A 13,358-nucleotide genomic window follows, 5' to 3' on the forward strand; every position below is an offset into this window, starting at 1 on the left:
GTGTTTCTATTGGCTGAATGAAGACATCTGACTGGTCAAAGTTGAACAAAGGTGAACTCTGACGTGTGAAACCACAGGAGCGGGCTGGATGTAGCACCAAAACAGGAAATACAGACTTGACCCTCACAGTATACTTTCTAGTCACAGCACCCATCTCTCCTTGGTGTATTTGAAAAGAGTCACTTCTTACATGACATATACCATGAAATCTCTGGTTTCCACAGTTAAGTTTGTATAAGAGTATCGATCAGTAGCAGTTATTTTATACATGCTGGTGCATTAGTGTGTCTCCACAGAAGTTTAGTATATGTGGTCCAACATGTGTTGTTTTGTAGAGTGACTGTAAACACACAGCTTGAGAAGTACAATGGAATCACTGACTAGGTACTTATAACGTCTGTGATTGACGGTTGTATTGTGTTTATTGTTGAGGTCAGAAACAGCTGACAAACTGACAGACTGGTGGGACAGCTAGCAGCCAGCATCATCTCCTCAAAGCCTTTTTCAGCTTCCCATCTCTCTTACACACTGCTGGGGTCTCATATAAGCTAGTAATGGTCGTTTTTATTCACCCTTCATTCAGTTTGAAAAATGTACGAAAACTGCACGAATTAACCAATTAGCTGTTCAAACCATTGTGGTAAACACCATAAAGTAGTAGCATTTATAAGACTGCCTGTTTGTCTCTTTGAGCTCCATATCATCTGTGAAAGTGGTGTTTGGCAGATTAAGATATTCCTTCTCTGCTGTAGAGATGTTGAAAAACACTTTGGACGCTTTTTTCCTCCATGGCAGAAAAACACACACACACACACACACACACACACACACACACACACACACACACACACACACACACACACACACACACACACACACACACACACACACACACACACACACACAGAGACAGAGTATATACATACATATGAATGGGAAAGTGTGTTGACAGGAATGTGTTGTTGACTCTGACTTTGTGTTTTAGCCCAGGCCATGTAGTGCTCCATGAATCAAATTCAGACCTGGTGCTTAGGGCAGATACTTACTGTACCTTTGATACTGGATAAATGAAAGCAAAGGTTAACCTTGCTTCATGCATAAACTAACTTAAATTGCTAATTAATAACAGCTGATGAGGATCAATGAACTGATCGACCTTCCCCCATTTCAATATGGAAGTGTGGCAATAATGCCTTGTGAGTATGATTGCCGACCCTGATCTCCATCCTGTCCCTGTTAACCTGAACATAGCTTCTTACCCTGCTTCCCTCTTCCATCTGAACAACTGTGAGCTGATTAATATTTGTCCACAGCCTGGTCTTACCTATAACTGCTGTCTCTATTACAAACCTTCACAGCCATAGCTTGGAAATGTACACTATACTGTTTTTGTGATGGTTGTTCATACATATATACTAAACCATTTTATAGGAAAAATACAAGTATTTTTTTCAGTTTGGATATAATGAAATTTCTTGTATTATTGTTAAATTGTCAAGTGATTGTTACTGCAGGTGGTAGATATTACAACACCTGTGTTGAAAGTCATTTACCGTAGGTCTCTTATTCGTGGTAGTGTTTAGAATATTTCATAGCTATTTCCATTTAGTTCCTTTTGTCGTCACTTAACCTTTTCATCCCAGAAACTGGATGAACCTTCGAGATGCAGAAACGGGCAAAGTGCTGTGGCAGGGAACTGAAGACCTCTCTGTACCAGGAGTAGAACATGAAGGTACATTCATATACTAAATGTAAAATTAGATGCACATAGGATGTATTCTAGCAGAGTAAGGTAATTTATTTATTTATTTTACTACTATGGTCATTCTTTGCAGCTTTTGTTCTTTTTTTCATCAGTTCAGATAACATTTGCTGATCAGCTACAGTACGTTGCTGAGATCTGCAGGGACTCTGCAAGACACAGCTTTACAATTAATTGCAGAGGGCAACTGTACAAGCTGTCAGGCAGGGATGAAATGAGACCAATTTATAGCAGTTGTTTAGAAGTTGCAACAAAGATGAAGGTTATCATACAGTTATTATCAAGTGGTTTCATTTATGTATTTATAAGGATGACACACATTAATTAAACATTTCTGTAAATGTGATTTTCAACTGCAGTCCTTTGGAGATGTGATAGCATTATTAACCAAACTGCAGGATACAGTATTCTTCTTTTCAAGGGTTTAATTGTGAGATTGAATAGGAAAGGAGACAGACGGTAATACTGGCATATGTCTGTGCAACGGGTAATACTTGAAAGTTAAATTTGTATGCAGCAAGGCTTTGGGGCATAGACAACAAAAGCTTGTAGTGCAGCTATCCAGCCTCCCTGATGTTCTTCCTTGACCTCACCTTGAGGTCTTGGTATTTGTTTTGTAGAAACACATTGTAAACAGCTTGACCTCGCGCTGCAGTGAGATAATATCATATGTGCAGGAGGACAGGCTATGCTCCATCTCTCCACTGCTGCTAATAGGTTAGTGGTTCCCAGCAGTTGCTTGTTTTCCAACAGTGACCAACTGTTTTTTCTGTGTACTGACCAAGTCTTTTGTTAAGCAGACAGTATCTCAATTTAGCCTTGAATTAATGGTGAACATTTCTCACAGTGTTCCAATTTTTTTGACAAATGCTGTGTTGAGTCAGGGTTTTTACAGAATGTTCAGTGGAGCTTTGCAAGATGCATGTATGTTATAGCTGGCTTAGCAGCACCCTCTTCAACCACTATTCTTGCTGTAGTTATGCCAAGGATCCAAAGGTTCATTTGTCACATACACAAACAGTATATGTTTGTGTTTGTGTATGTGAGCTGCCCCTTAGCCACAGAAAGATTGGTGGTTTGATTCCCTGCTCCTCCAGTTCATATGTCGATGTGTCCTTGGGCAAGACACTTAACCCCAAATTACTCCTGTTGCTGTGCCAACGGTGTATGAATGATTAGTTTCCCTCTGATGAGGGGAACAGGTTAACACCCTGTGTGGTAGCTCCTGTCATCAGTTAATGTGTGTGAATAGGTGAATGTGACATGTAGTGTAAAAGTGCTTTGAGTGGTCATAACGACTAGAAAAGCTCTATAAAAGTACAGTCTATTTACCATGAAATGTTGTGCAAATTACAATTATAAAAAAAGGTAAAGTAAATGTAAAAATGTGCAAGTAACAATTTAGAGATAAATTACATTTTGCCCTTACAAGAGATGTGGCGGCATCAACTTTTTATGCTACAATGATTATAATGATATTATATATATTTATCATGGTAAACAGTATTATCACAATTATCATCAAACTTATCTGAAATACTAATATTAGTGCTAAAATATAGTAACATCTGCACCATCTGTCTGAACACCATCTCCACATCAATACTCACAAACAGCACAGCAGAGCTGAAGCAGACCTGTAAGGAGGTAATGTGTGCTGTCTTATCAGTATGATGAAATGCTGCTCTCTCTCTCTCACTGACTCAGGACCTATAAGTTAGCTGCTCTACAGTAGGTCGACTAGCTAATGTTTGGTAAACAAAGTCTTGCCATAGCAGCTAGAGCCATACATACAAGGAGCCTGGTTCTCTGATCCTGCTATGACCCTTTCACCAAGATGTATAGTAAATACAATATACCGGCACATCTCTCATACACACTAGAGCAAGTAGCAAAAGCAAAGGACAATACAAAGGATTTACAGAGGACTATATGGTGAGCAAAGCTGATGATATTCAGAGGTGGTCCTACACAGTTTTACAATGTAATGGACATTTTGAGTCCATGCACATATATTTTATTTCCAAATTAGTGGTTGAGATGACACTTTATGTACTGTGCATAAAATGTGAACACCAATTTTTTGTATCATTATTGAAAATTGTGGACATTATTTTAAATATTGTTAACAATGAATTATTATTATTTTTTTAATCATTTTTTTTGATGATTATAACAGAACAAAGAGTCATGTGCTATATAATGCAGTGGGCTCCAGTTGGCTATAAGAAGTTATTTAACATGCCATCTGAGGGGGAAAAAACAAAACAAAACAATGGTTATGGGTATTATGTAATTAAAAAATACAGTTACATGAATTGCTATGATGTATTGTTGTATGTCTGGTGGCTTCTGTTCTTTATAAAACCAATAATGCTGAATTTGTTTGGATTTTTAACAGTCAGAGCGTCTCAGAAAAGTGTCTTATGTTAGATATGTCTACCATAAATAATGTACAGTGAAGAAAATGGTTTCCTTTTGAAAACTCTGGTTGCTATTAGTCACATTTTGCGACTGAACCCGCAGCAAGGCTTGACTCAATAATTCTGCCACTGAATCTCTAGTATACACTTTCAAAACTAACTTTGTTCGAAAAGTTACTTATAGTTTCTCCATGTCTCTCCAGCTCGCGTCCCAAAGAAGATCCTGAAGTGTAAAGCAGTGTCCAGAGAACTGAACTTTTCCTCCTCAGAGAAACTGGAGAAGTTCAGGCTGGAGCAGAAAGTTTTCTTCAAAGGACAGTGTCTAGAAGGTAATACTACTTAAAGCAACAAATACATTAAGGTCAGTTAAAGATACGCTGTGGAGTTTTTGACCACCAGTAGCACTGTGAGTTATGCTTAAATGTGTGGGTCTCCATTTTATTTGCTCATGTGCAAGCTGGTGATGCTTGCCAATAGTTCCAAATGATTTCACTACAGGTGACAGTAATGCAGCAAGAAATGCATCAATATATTCAATATGTTTGCTAGATTCACACAATACGTTTTGGTGAGTAGCACTGAATGTAGACATAACTGTTGTTTGTTTACCTGAACAACTCACAGGACATCTTTAATAAAGCCGACAGTAAGTTTCATAGACTCTAAAAGCTTCCTCTTCGTAGATCTTAGACCTGCTTTTAAAGCATCTAAAAGACCAATGTCAAGGAAGTGGTACATCCAGAGGCCTCATCAGCATGTCTGACATGTATCCAATAAGTCATATTAAAACAAGTGGCAGACTCTTTTGACTCTTATTATCTGCAGTTTATATTGTGTTTTTTTTGTAATTGAATGGATCTAAGGTTCCTGGGACATAGGAGCTGTGGCAACATGCATGCTGTCTCATGATATTTCAGCCTCTGATACATTCTAAAACTAATGGATTAATCAACTGGACTTGAATGGATTATACTTCATCTTCTCAGTACCTGTGGCAACAGCAGCAGACCCTTGCTTTCTAGCACAACAACATTCAATATTACAATACACAGTCTACAATAACAGCAGGAAAATGAAAGCTGGAAGACTAGTACTTTACTGACTACTGAATGAAACTGACCACCTGTTTCACTGTTCTGCTGCTGCTACTTAGGAGAAATTATAGTAGGTTATGTTATAGATGGGAAATACTAGAGATGTTAAAAAAGCAAAACACATAAAAGTTTGTTAATGATTGTAGAGAGCTGGTGGTCGAGTGGTTAAGAGCGCGTGCCATATAAGCAGCGGACCCCAGTTTGAGGAAAGGATGACACACTGGAAACCGCTCTGCACACAGTTGCAAAACTTAATGGGTGTTTTCTCTGTTATATCATCATTGCAAAACCTTTTGTGAATTGTACCTTGAAACGATTGCAAATGATGCACATTTCATGGTACTATCGGCAGCCATAATTCATTTTTGAATTCAGCCTTCACTGTCAAAGAACACATGTGAAATACAAGGCAGTCAGAACACAACACTAACATTTATTTTAGTTCATGAAGTTTGACTGTCATTAGGAAAAAGAAACACAGTGACAGTGTTGTATGTAATCGTGTATAAATCATTATCCAAAAAAGAAAAGAAAAAAGTATTTCATCAGTTGCCTATCACATCTGTCTGCATGACTTGCATGTAAGATCACTCCTTCTCTGCAGCTGCCTGCAGCTACACTAATGAAAAGTCCATTTTAGTGTAATTTTTGAGACAGACAGGACAGGATTCAAGAAAGACAACTGATTGCTTGTAATTCACTACACTTTGATCTTTAACCCTCTGGCCCATGTTACAGCAGTTATTATAGGAGGGTTAGAGAGGAACATGAGCAACATATCCCCTCATTTAAACAGACAAATCAGTTTTTTGTTATTTTGTGTTTGTAGTGCTGTCCTTGTGGTCCTGCTATACAGGGGTGATGTTACAGGGAGCCACTGAGGACAACACAGTACACACAATCCATACCAACACAACATGTTTATGTTGCTGATTTCTACCAGAGAGAGAAAGTCTGTGGATCAGTATTTAACCATTTTGGTGCACTAACACACTGAGCTCTTTGTCTGTCTGCGTCTCTCTGTCTAGAATGGTTCTTTGAGTTTGGTTTTGTTATCCCCAACTCCACCAACACATGGCAGTCTCTGATAGAAGCAGCCCCAGAATCCCAGATGATGCCAGCCAACGTTTTAACGTGAGTTTCTTTGTCTTTCCTATGTGTTATGTTTCCATACTGCTGACACGTGCAGTATATCTAACATACAGTGATACAAAATCAGTGGATATGTGTACATGTTAGAAATAAAGGTAATGTCAACGTATTCACCAATTTGTACGTATCTGCACATTATCATGATTTGATCAATGTTTGTGAAATATTGGGATGATTAGGTGAATTTGTGCAGTCATACAAACAATCAGGGAAAAAATATAAGGATAATTCTTGTATATTACAACTTATTTACATATTTTGTCCATCATTTGTATCTGTAATCATTACATTGTATTCACCAAGTTAGAAGCTGAGATGTGGGAACACAGTGACATCACCTCAAGGTCAGACAAACAGCCAAGTTAGAAACAAATCTCCAGATGAGCCTAATTTATTTGGGAAGGAAAACAAAGGTGAACAGTAAAATTATGACCCAAATCATCTGTTGTAAATATCCATCATAGTTTACAGACCCACTTCCTGCTTCAGTTTGCTTTAGTGCTTACTGTAGTTTTGTGCAGTTTCCTGTACAATGAGGGATTTTAAAGGACCTTTCACAAAATGAAAGAGATTTGATCTTCAAATAAAAGGGTTTGGATAATCTGGATAATTCCAAGCTGTCTGGTATTAACTTGGTTAGCACACTGTCATCATAACTGACAGGAATGCTGGCTAAAACTGCAGGAATAAGAGCCAGGTTGTAATTTACTTTTCATGCATCGGTGGCAGTGTTATACAGTGTACATGTGTTTTTCTGTGGCAGCAGAAGTAGTGGAATTTGATCAAATGAATATGTCTCTTTATATTTCAGTGGTAATGTGATCATAGAGACCAAGTTCTATGATGATGACCTCCATGTCAGCACCTCAAGGGTACGACTCTTCTACGTTTGACCTCTGGCCCCTGGCTACACCTTCCGATGCTGATGTCCTGCCAAGGTCTATAAATTACCAAGTTTAGCTACATTTTGCAGCAGTAAACAGCTCATTGCTGACTTGGGATCAGCACATTTGGGTGAGACCCAGCTGTGACCCCACAGTCAGTGAAGTAAGCCTTTTATTTGGTTGTTTTCTTGTTTTGTGTTGACCTGAAAACTTTTAGACCTTGGGAGGAGAGGGAGGATGATGAGAGAGAACTCTGTTGTTTCCTCTGTTCCAAGATCAACTCTCTGCATTTTCCCCCACAGACTGTTTCACTGTAAATACATTACCACTGATCTTAAGTCAGCCAGGAAGCCACTCTGTAAATGACACAATTTGTGCTTTTTTAAAAAAGTCTGCCCTTTCTCACTCCAAGGTTGCTTTTACTCAGGAACAGAACACCAGTGTTGTAACCATCTGTGATCTGATGTTCTCCTTTTTGCCTGAACATGGAAACATGAGCTGCACGTCATTGTCAAGGGAAGATGCAGCTCAGTGTGTCTTCAGAACTATGCTCAAGATGTCATAATAAAACAATATTTCCTCTAGTTGTGTCCCATTCCAGAACCATCTCCTGGCAGTCCACATTTCCTGACAGAGTACATCATCAGTGGTAAATAACACTGTCAGGTTCTAAAGACCTAAGATATTCAGCCTTTTATTATAAATTCCTAAGTCATGTGGATATATCTGAGCATTTAAATTTTTTCAGCCAGCAACTGTATTCTGATATTCCCACTCGTACAAGTTGACAAGGATTGCATGAGTGCACTGTTAATAGTGGTCTCTGTGAGGCCTAGTTCTGGAGCTGCTGATGTAACTGTAATCCTCTAAAGGACACACCTAAGCAGGCAACTTCTGCAGTGGGACACAGTTTCTAGCAACCAAACATGTTCTGTTTTCTGACTACATGAACTAGTGTCGAACAGTGATTTTTAGTGTAGTAAGATGGATGACCAAGCGCCTGTTTTTATTCCAGTCCACCACCAAAGCTGCTGGTTTAACTGGATTGCTTCTTGTCTGTAGTGTTTGGAATGAAAACTTGCACATTGCTGTCATGATGACACATTTGGTATTTGAGGGACGTTCATCAGCAAATAGGAGAGAGTTTTATTACATTCATTTATGTGCTTGTAATTTACCTTCAGAGGTGTAATTAATTAAAATATTCCATTTTCAATTAAATCATAATCGGGTGCTGACCAAGACATGCATCATGTATTCTCAGTAATTCACCTGTTCTGCAATTTTATCCAGAGCTTAACAGCTGCTTAAGGTGTTAAATTCTGCTTTTCTCTGCTCTGTACATCCTGGCTAGACTTTTAACTTTGGCTTCCCATCCAATTCATCACAGTCATGTCATTGTTTGTTTTTTCTTAGCTGCTAACTGAGCTGTATAAAATAGACTTGTGTTTTAATATTACAGGACTTGTGGATTAAAATCATCCAATGTTGTAATAACGTGATGTGTGTGCAGGGTCTTTATTGTGATGGTTGAGATCATGTTTGACCCCTCAAACCCTTTAACATATGGACAAAAATACATTATCATCTAGGAAAATGTGAGATTCTGAAACCCTGGCATTTTGAAAACACAGGTGTTTTGTTTTTTGTTTTTTTACAGTTATTGCTATTTTATCAATTGGTAAGGAAGTAAGTCAGAAAAAGAATAGGAACACTTACAGTTTATATAGTAGTAATACTACAGCACTATATTGAGCAGAGTTGTTACATTTTCTACAGCTTTGTACCTCTGTTGCACTACAGAAAGAAACAGGGTGCTCTCTACTTATCTACAATGATCTGACAGCTGGAGTGCTAACATTGCACATCAAAATGTTATGATCAAAACACAAGTTTGTAAGATTGGTTACATTCCTGTAGATATGACAACACAACACTAAAGAAAGTAGTGAAAATGACACCTATCTCAACAAGCCTATGAATGCATCAGTGATCAGTGATGTAAAAGAACACTCGTAAAGAAACTGTTCTGCATAGAAAGAATAGAATACAACTTTTTTCACAAAAGTGGAAAATTGGCTGGCCCATCCAGTTAATTAAAACATCAAAACACACACACACACAAAGCATAACAACAACAACAACAACACTGACAGCATGAATACTCCGAGTAATAACATACAATACACTAAATTTATGGGAAAATATTAACATTAAGTCACTGTGTCTTGTTGTATACACTTTGTAGCCAGTGGAGAACAGAGGATGTATATGACCCTGTGTCACCCTGTCTAACCTTCCCTAACTGGCTCTGTGGCCTTCAGATCAGTTTCAGGCCTAGTTAATGGCCAGCTTCCTCCTGTATGGTTATAACACCATGCAGTGATATTATATGACACACTCTGAAAATATCTAACATACAAAAGGGTTGTCTTGTAATACACAGAGCTCCATAGCTATATCACAATTGATGGCTTTAAACATTATCACATGCACAGCAAATTTAGTGTCAGTCTAAGATGCAGTGGTCTCTAGTGGCGTTTAGGTGATCTCCACGAGACAGGAAGGACAGTTTTGGCACAGCAATGATGTTTGAAGTATATTTAATCTCCTCTGTTCCATGGTTTCTAATCATGTAGGAAGTTTTGGGTATTTTGTCCAGATTTGACCTACACTTAGGTCCATATATATTAGGACACTGACACAAGTTTTGTTATTTTACCTGTTCACCAAAACATTCCATTTACAGCTATATAATGAATATGGGTTTAAAGTGCAGACTCTCAGCTTTAGTTTGAGGGTATTCACATCCAAATTAGAGAAAGGATTTAGGAATTACAGCTATTTAATATGTACCACCCTCTTTTTGAGTGGACCGTAAATAATTGGACAACTGATTTTATAGCTGTTTCATGGACAGGTGTGGTGTAAAATGTCTGGAGTTGATTGCAGGTGTGGTCTTTGCATTTGGAAGCTGTTCCTGTGAAACTATAACATGCAATCAAAAGAACTCTCAATACAGGTGAAACAGGGCATTCATAAACCTCAAGAATAGAAAGGATAGATTAGACTTTGACAAACAAAAAAAACACATCTAAAAGCAGCACAGTTCAGGAACAGCTTTCTTTGGACAGATGTAACTCTGATCAACCTGTACCAGAATGATGGGAAGAAAAAAGTGTGGACAAGGCTTGGAACATCTCATGATCCAAAGCATACCACATCATCTGTAAAGCATGGTGGAGGCAATGTGATTGTTGGGCATGCATGGCTTCTAATGGCAATAGGCCACTAGTGTTTATTGATGATGTGACAGAGGACAGAAGCAGATGAATTCTGAGGTGTATAGGGATATACTGTCTGCTCAGAGTGAGCCAAATTCAGCTAAGGTCATTGGACCTCAAAACACACTGTGACAGGAGTTTCTTAAAACAAAGAAGTGTAATATTCTGCAATGGACGAGTCAATCACCTGATCTCAACCCGACCCAGCATTCATTTCACTTGCTGAAGACTAAACTTAAGGCAGAGACCCACAAACAAACAATAACTGAAGACAGCTGCAGTAAAGGAGCATCACAAAGAAGGAAACCCAGCATTTGATGATGTTCATGGCTTCCAGACCTCAGGCAGTCTCTGCCTGCAAAGGATTCTCAACAAGATTTTAAAAATGAATTTTAAAAAAATGATTGTGTGGTTTGTCCATTTACTTTTGAACCCCTGAAATAAGTCAACTGTGTATAAAAATTCTTGCAATTCCTAACATTTTTAAACTATATTTTTGTCCAACCCCTTGAATTAAAGCTGAAACCCTCCACTTCAATCGCATCTTCATTGTTTCATTTCAAATCCATTGTGGTGGTGTACAGAGCCAACATTAAGAAAAACTGTCTCACTGTCCAAATATTTATGGACTTAACTGTATTTCTTGGAAGTCGGCCTCCATCTCCAGTAGAAAGAAGGTACATATCATTGTTTAATGGTTCTCACAGCATTATATTTATTTATTTATATATTTATTTATTTATTTATTTATTTATTTATTTATTTATTTATTTATTTAATCAACATGAATATCTCCTTCCTTAAAACATTATCCCTGTTTTTCTGGATTATCCTCAAAACAAGCTGACAAATGGAATAAAATCTTCAGTAAAAACTAGTTTCCATAAAAACTTTACAGTGAGGTGTGTGGATCACAAGCTGTACACCTGCCATCATTTCTGAGGATTGTATGGTAGTTCATAATAATGAGAGCTGTTACTGGTCTGCTTCATCACAGTGCAATGCCCTTTCACATAGAAGGAATAGATTGCAGAGAACTGACAACCTCTGTCTCTCTGACAGGCCATTACCAAAGTGCTTCTTGTAATAGAGATGTGGCTCTGTGTAGACCTTGATATGAATTCATGTTTTGACAGCCATCTTTAGGGTTTTCAAGTCTGCCATCCAGTGAATTGTTCCCAAACTTACCTGAATACTTTTTTATAATTTAAAAGGATGCTCAAAATTCAGATGAATTTATAAGAATTCCTTGAAATGTTTGATTGAAACATTTAATGCACTAACTCCATCAACTTCACCTTAAATCAGTATTCAACCATTAACCTTCATCATCATACAGCCATTTCTTTACTTTGTCAACCATTTTTTTGTTTGCCTCCTTTTTGTATTCAAGAGTGCAGGTTTAACAGACATTTTTGTGGTCTTTACATAATCTTGTTTAAGACATTCTCTGTATTATGAGAATATTATTTTCTATATCATAAAGAATTGGTACGATAGAGGAAAAATGTAATTGTAAATGTAAAGTCCCCCTCTTTTTCCAATTCTCCCTCAGCCCAACATCTTCCCTTCATCCACCCCTCACCACAGCTGGAAAATCTAAACAAAGAATGAAAAAGGGGGAAGAAGGGGAAGAAGTCTTGTCTGGCCGTAACACCTTTAGTGAGTTGAGGTACGTGATAAAGGATTGCCATTTCCCAAAGAATTTCTCAGGGTTATCAGTTCGCAATCATCTTTAGAGAGGCAGCAACACATGACAGTGTCACTAACCTACAGGAATACACATAGTCTGTCATGGGCTACATCAATTAATGCATAGATGATGTGACAGTGGTCAAAACCTTCAGGAGCCATGCCAACCAGAAACCATGGCTAACCGGTGAAGTCTGTGCACTGCTGAGGGCGAAATGCTGCATTTAAATCAGGGGATATTGCAGCATACAGTCTGGCAAGGAAGAACCTGTCCCGGGGGATCAGGGAGGCAAAGAGGCTGTATGCACACAAACTGAACAGCCACTTCATGAACGACAAAGACCCACGTCGTTTATGACAAGGATTCCAGAACATCACCGACTACAAGTTTTTGCAGCCACTTTATTAAGGCACTTTTTACTCAACCCAAAATGCTGCTAAATGTCAGTCTGAATGATTGAACGAATGTTTGTTTTCTTTTATTATTTTTCTTTTGTTTTATATTTTATTTATTTTATTTTATTACATGTTTGAATGTTTTTAACACCCCCTTTTTCTCTAATGCACTGGAAGGAGTGGGTGAGAAATGACTTTTCGTTTCAGCCTGTGTATGCAAATACATGTATGGGAAATGACAAATAAAGAAATCTTGAATCTTGATCTTTTCTAGTTTTAGAGAAAAAAAAGACATCCTGAAGCCACTGAGAAATGGATGGAGTTCGACTAGATTTCCACAGAAGTAGAAGATGGCGGTGTGCTAATACACACCAGAAAGCTCAAGTATCAAAGTGTTTAGAAGTGAATGGACTACAGTTATGAGACAGACCAGTCAAGTGGAGCCTCAAAAAGCTTCATAAAATGTTGTATCACTATTACATTTTGACTTACCACAACATTTTGCATCTCTTTCATCAACTAAGTTTCTTAAGGTGGTTCTATGTTTTGTCTTTCTGACTGACTTCAACTATAAACTTACAGTATACACAGTACTCACAACACTAAAAATGATGATTGGCCAGCAATGACAGCCTCACTCTGTTACTACTCTGTGATAGACATCCTTGAAG

The 13,358-nt window shown here is 38.0% G+C and overlaps 1 protein-coding gene across 1 annotated transcript in view; it reads left to right on the forward strand.

The window, feature by feature from the left end:
* Positions 1-8,806, forward strand: part of pde6d (phosphodiesterase 6D, cGMP-specific, rod, delta) — a 17,563-nt gene extending 8,757 nt beyond the window's left edge. Inside the window, exons 2-5 of the mRNA XM_062424012.1 lie at positions 1,644-1,732; positions 4,389-4,514; positions 6,308-6,413; positions 7,243-8,806. Coding sequence (XP_062279996.1) covers positions 1,644-1,732; positions 4,389-4,514; positions 6,308-6,413; positions 7,243-7,324 — 403 coding nt within the window. The 3' untranslated portion in view covers positions 7,325-8,806. The remainder of the gene's footprint in view (positions 1-1,643; positions 1,733-4,388; positions 4,515-6,307; positions 6,414-7,242) is intronic.
* The last annotated feature ends 4,552 nt before the right edge of the window (positions 8,807-13,358 follow it).

Source organism: Scomber scombrus, chromosome 8 (genome assembly GCF_963691925.1).
Source record: "Scomber scombrus chromosome 8, fScoSco1.1, whole genome shotgun sequence".
Lineage (NCBI taxonomy): Eukaryota > Metazoa > Chordata > Actinopteri > Scombriformes > Scombridae > Scomber > Scomber scombrus.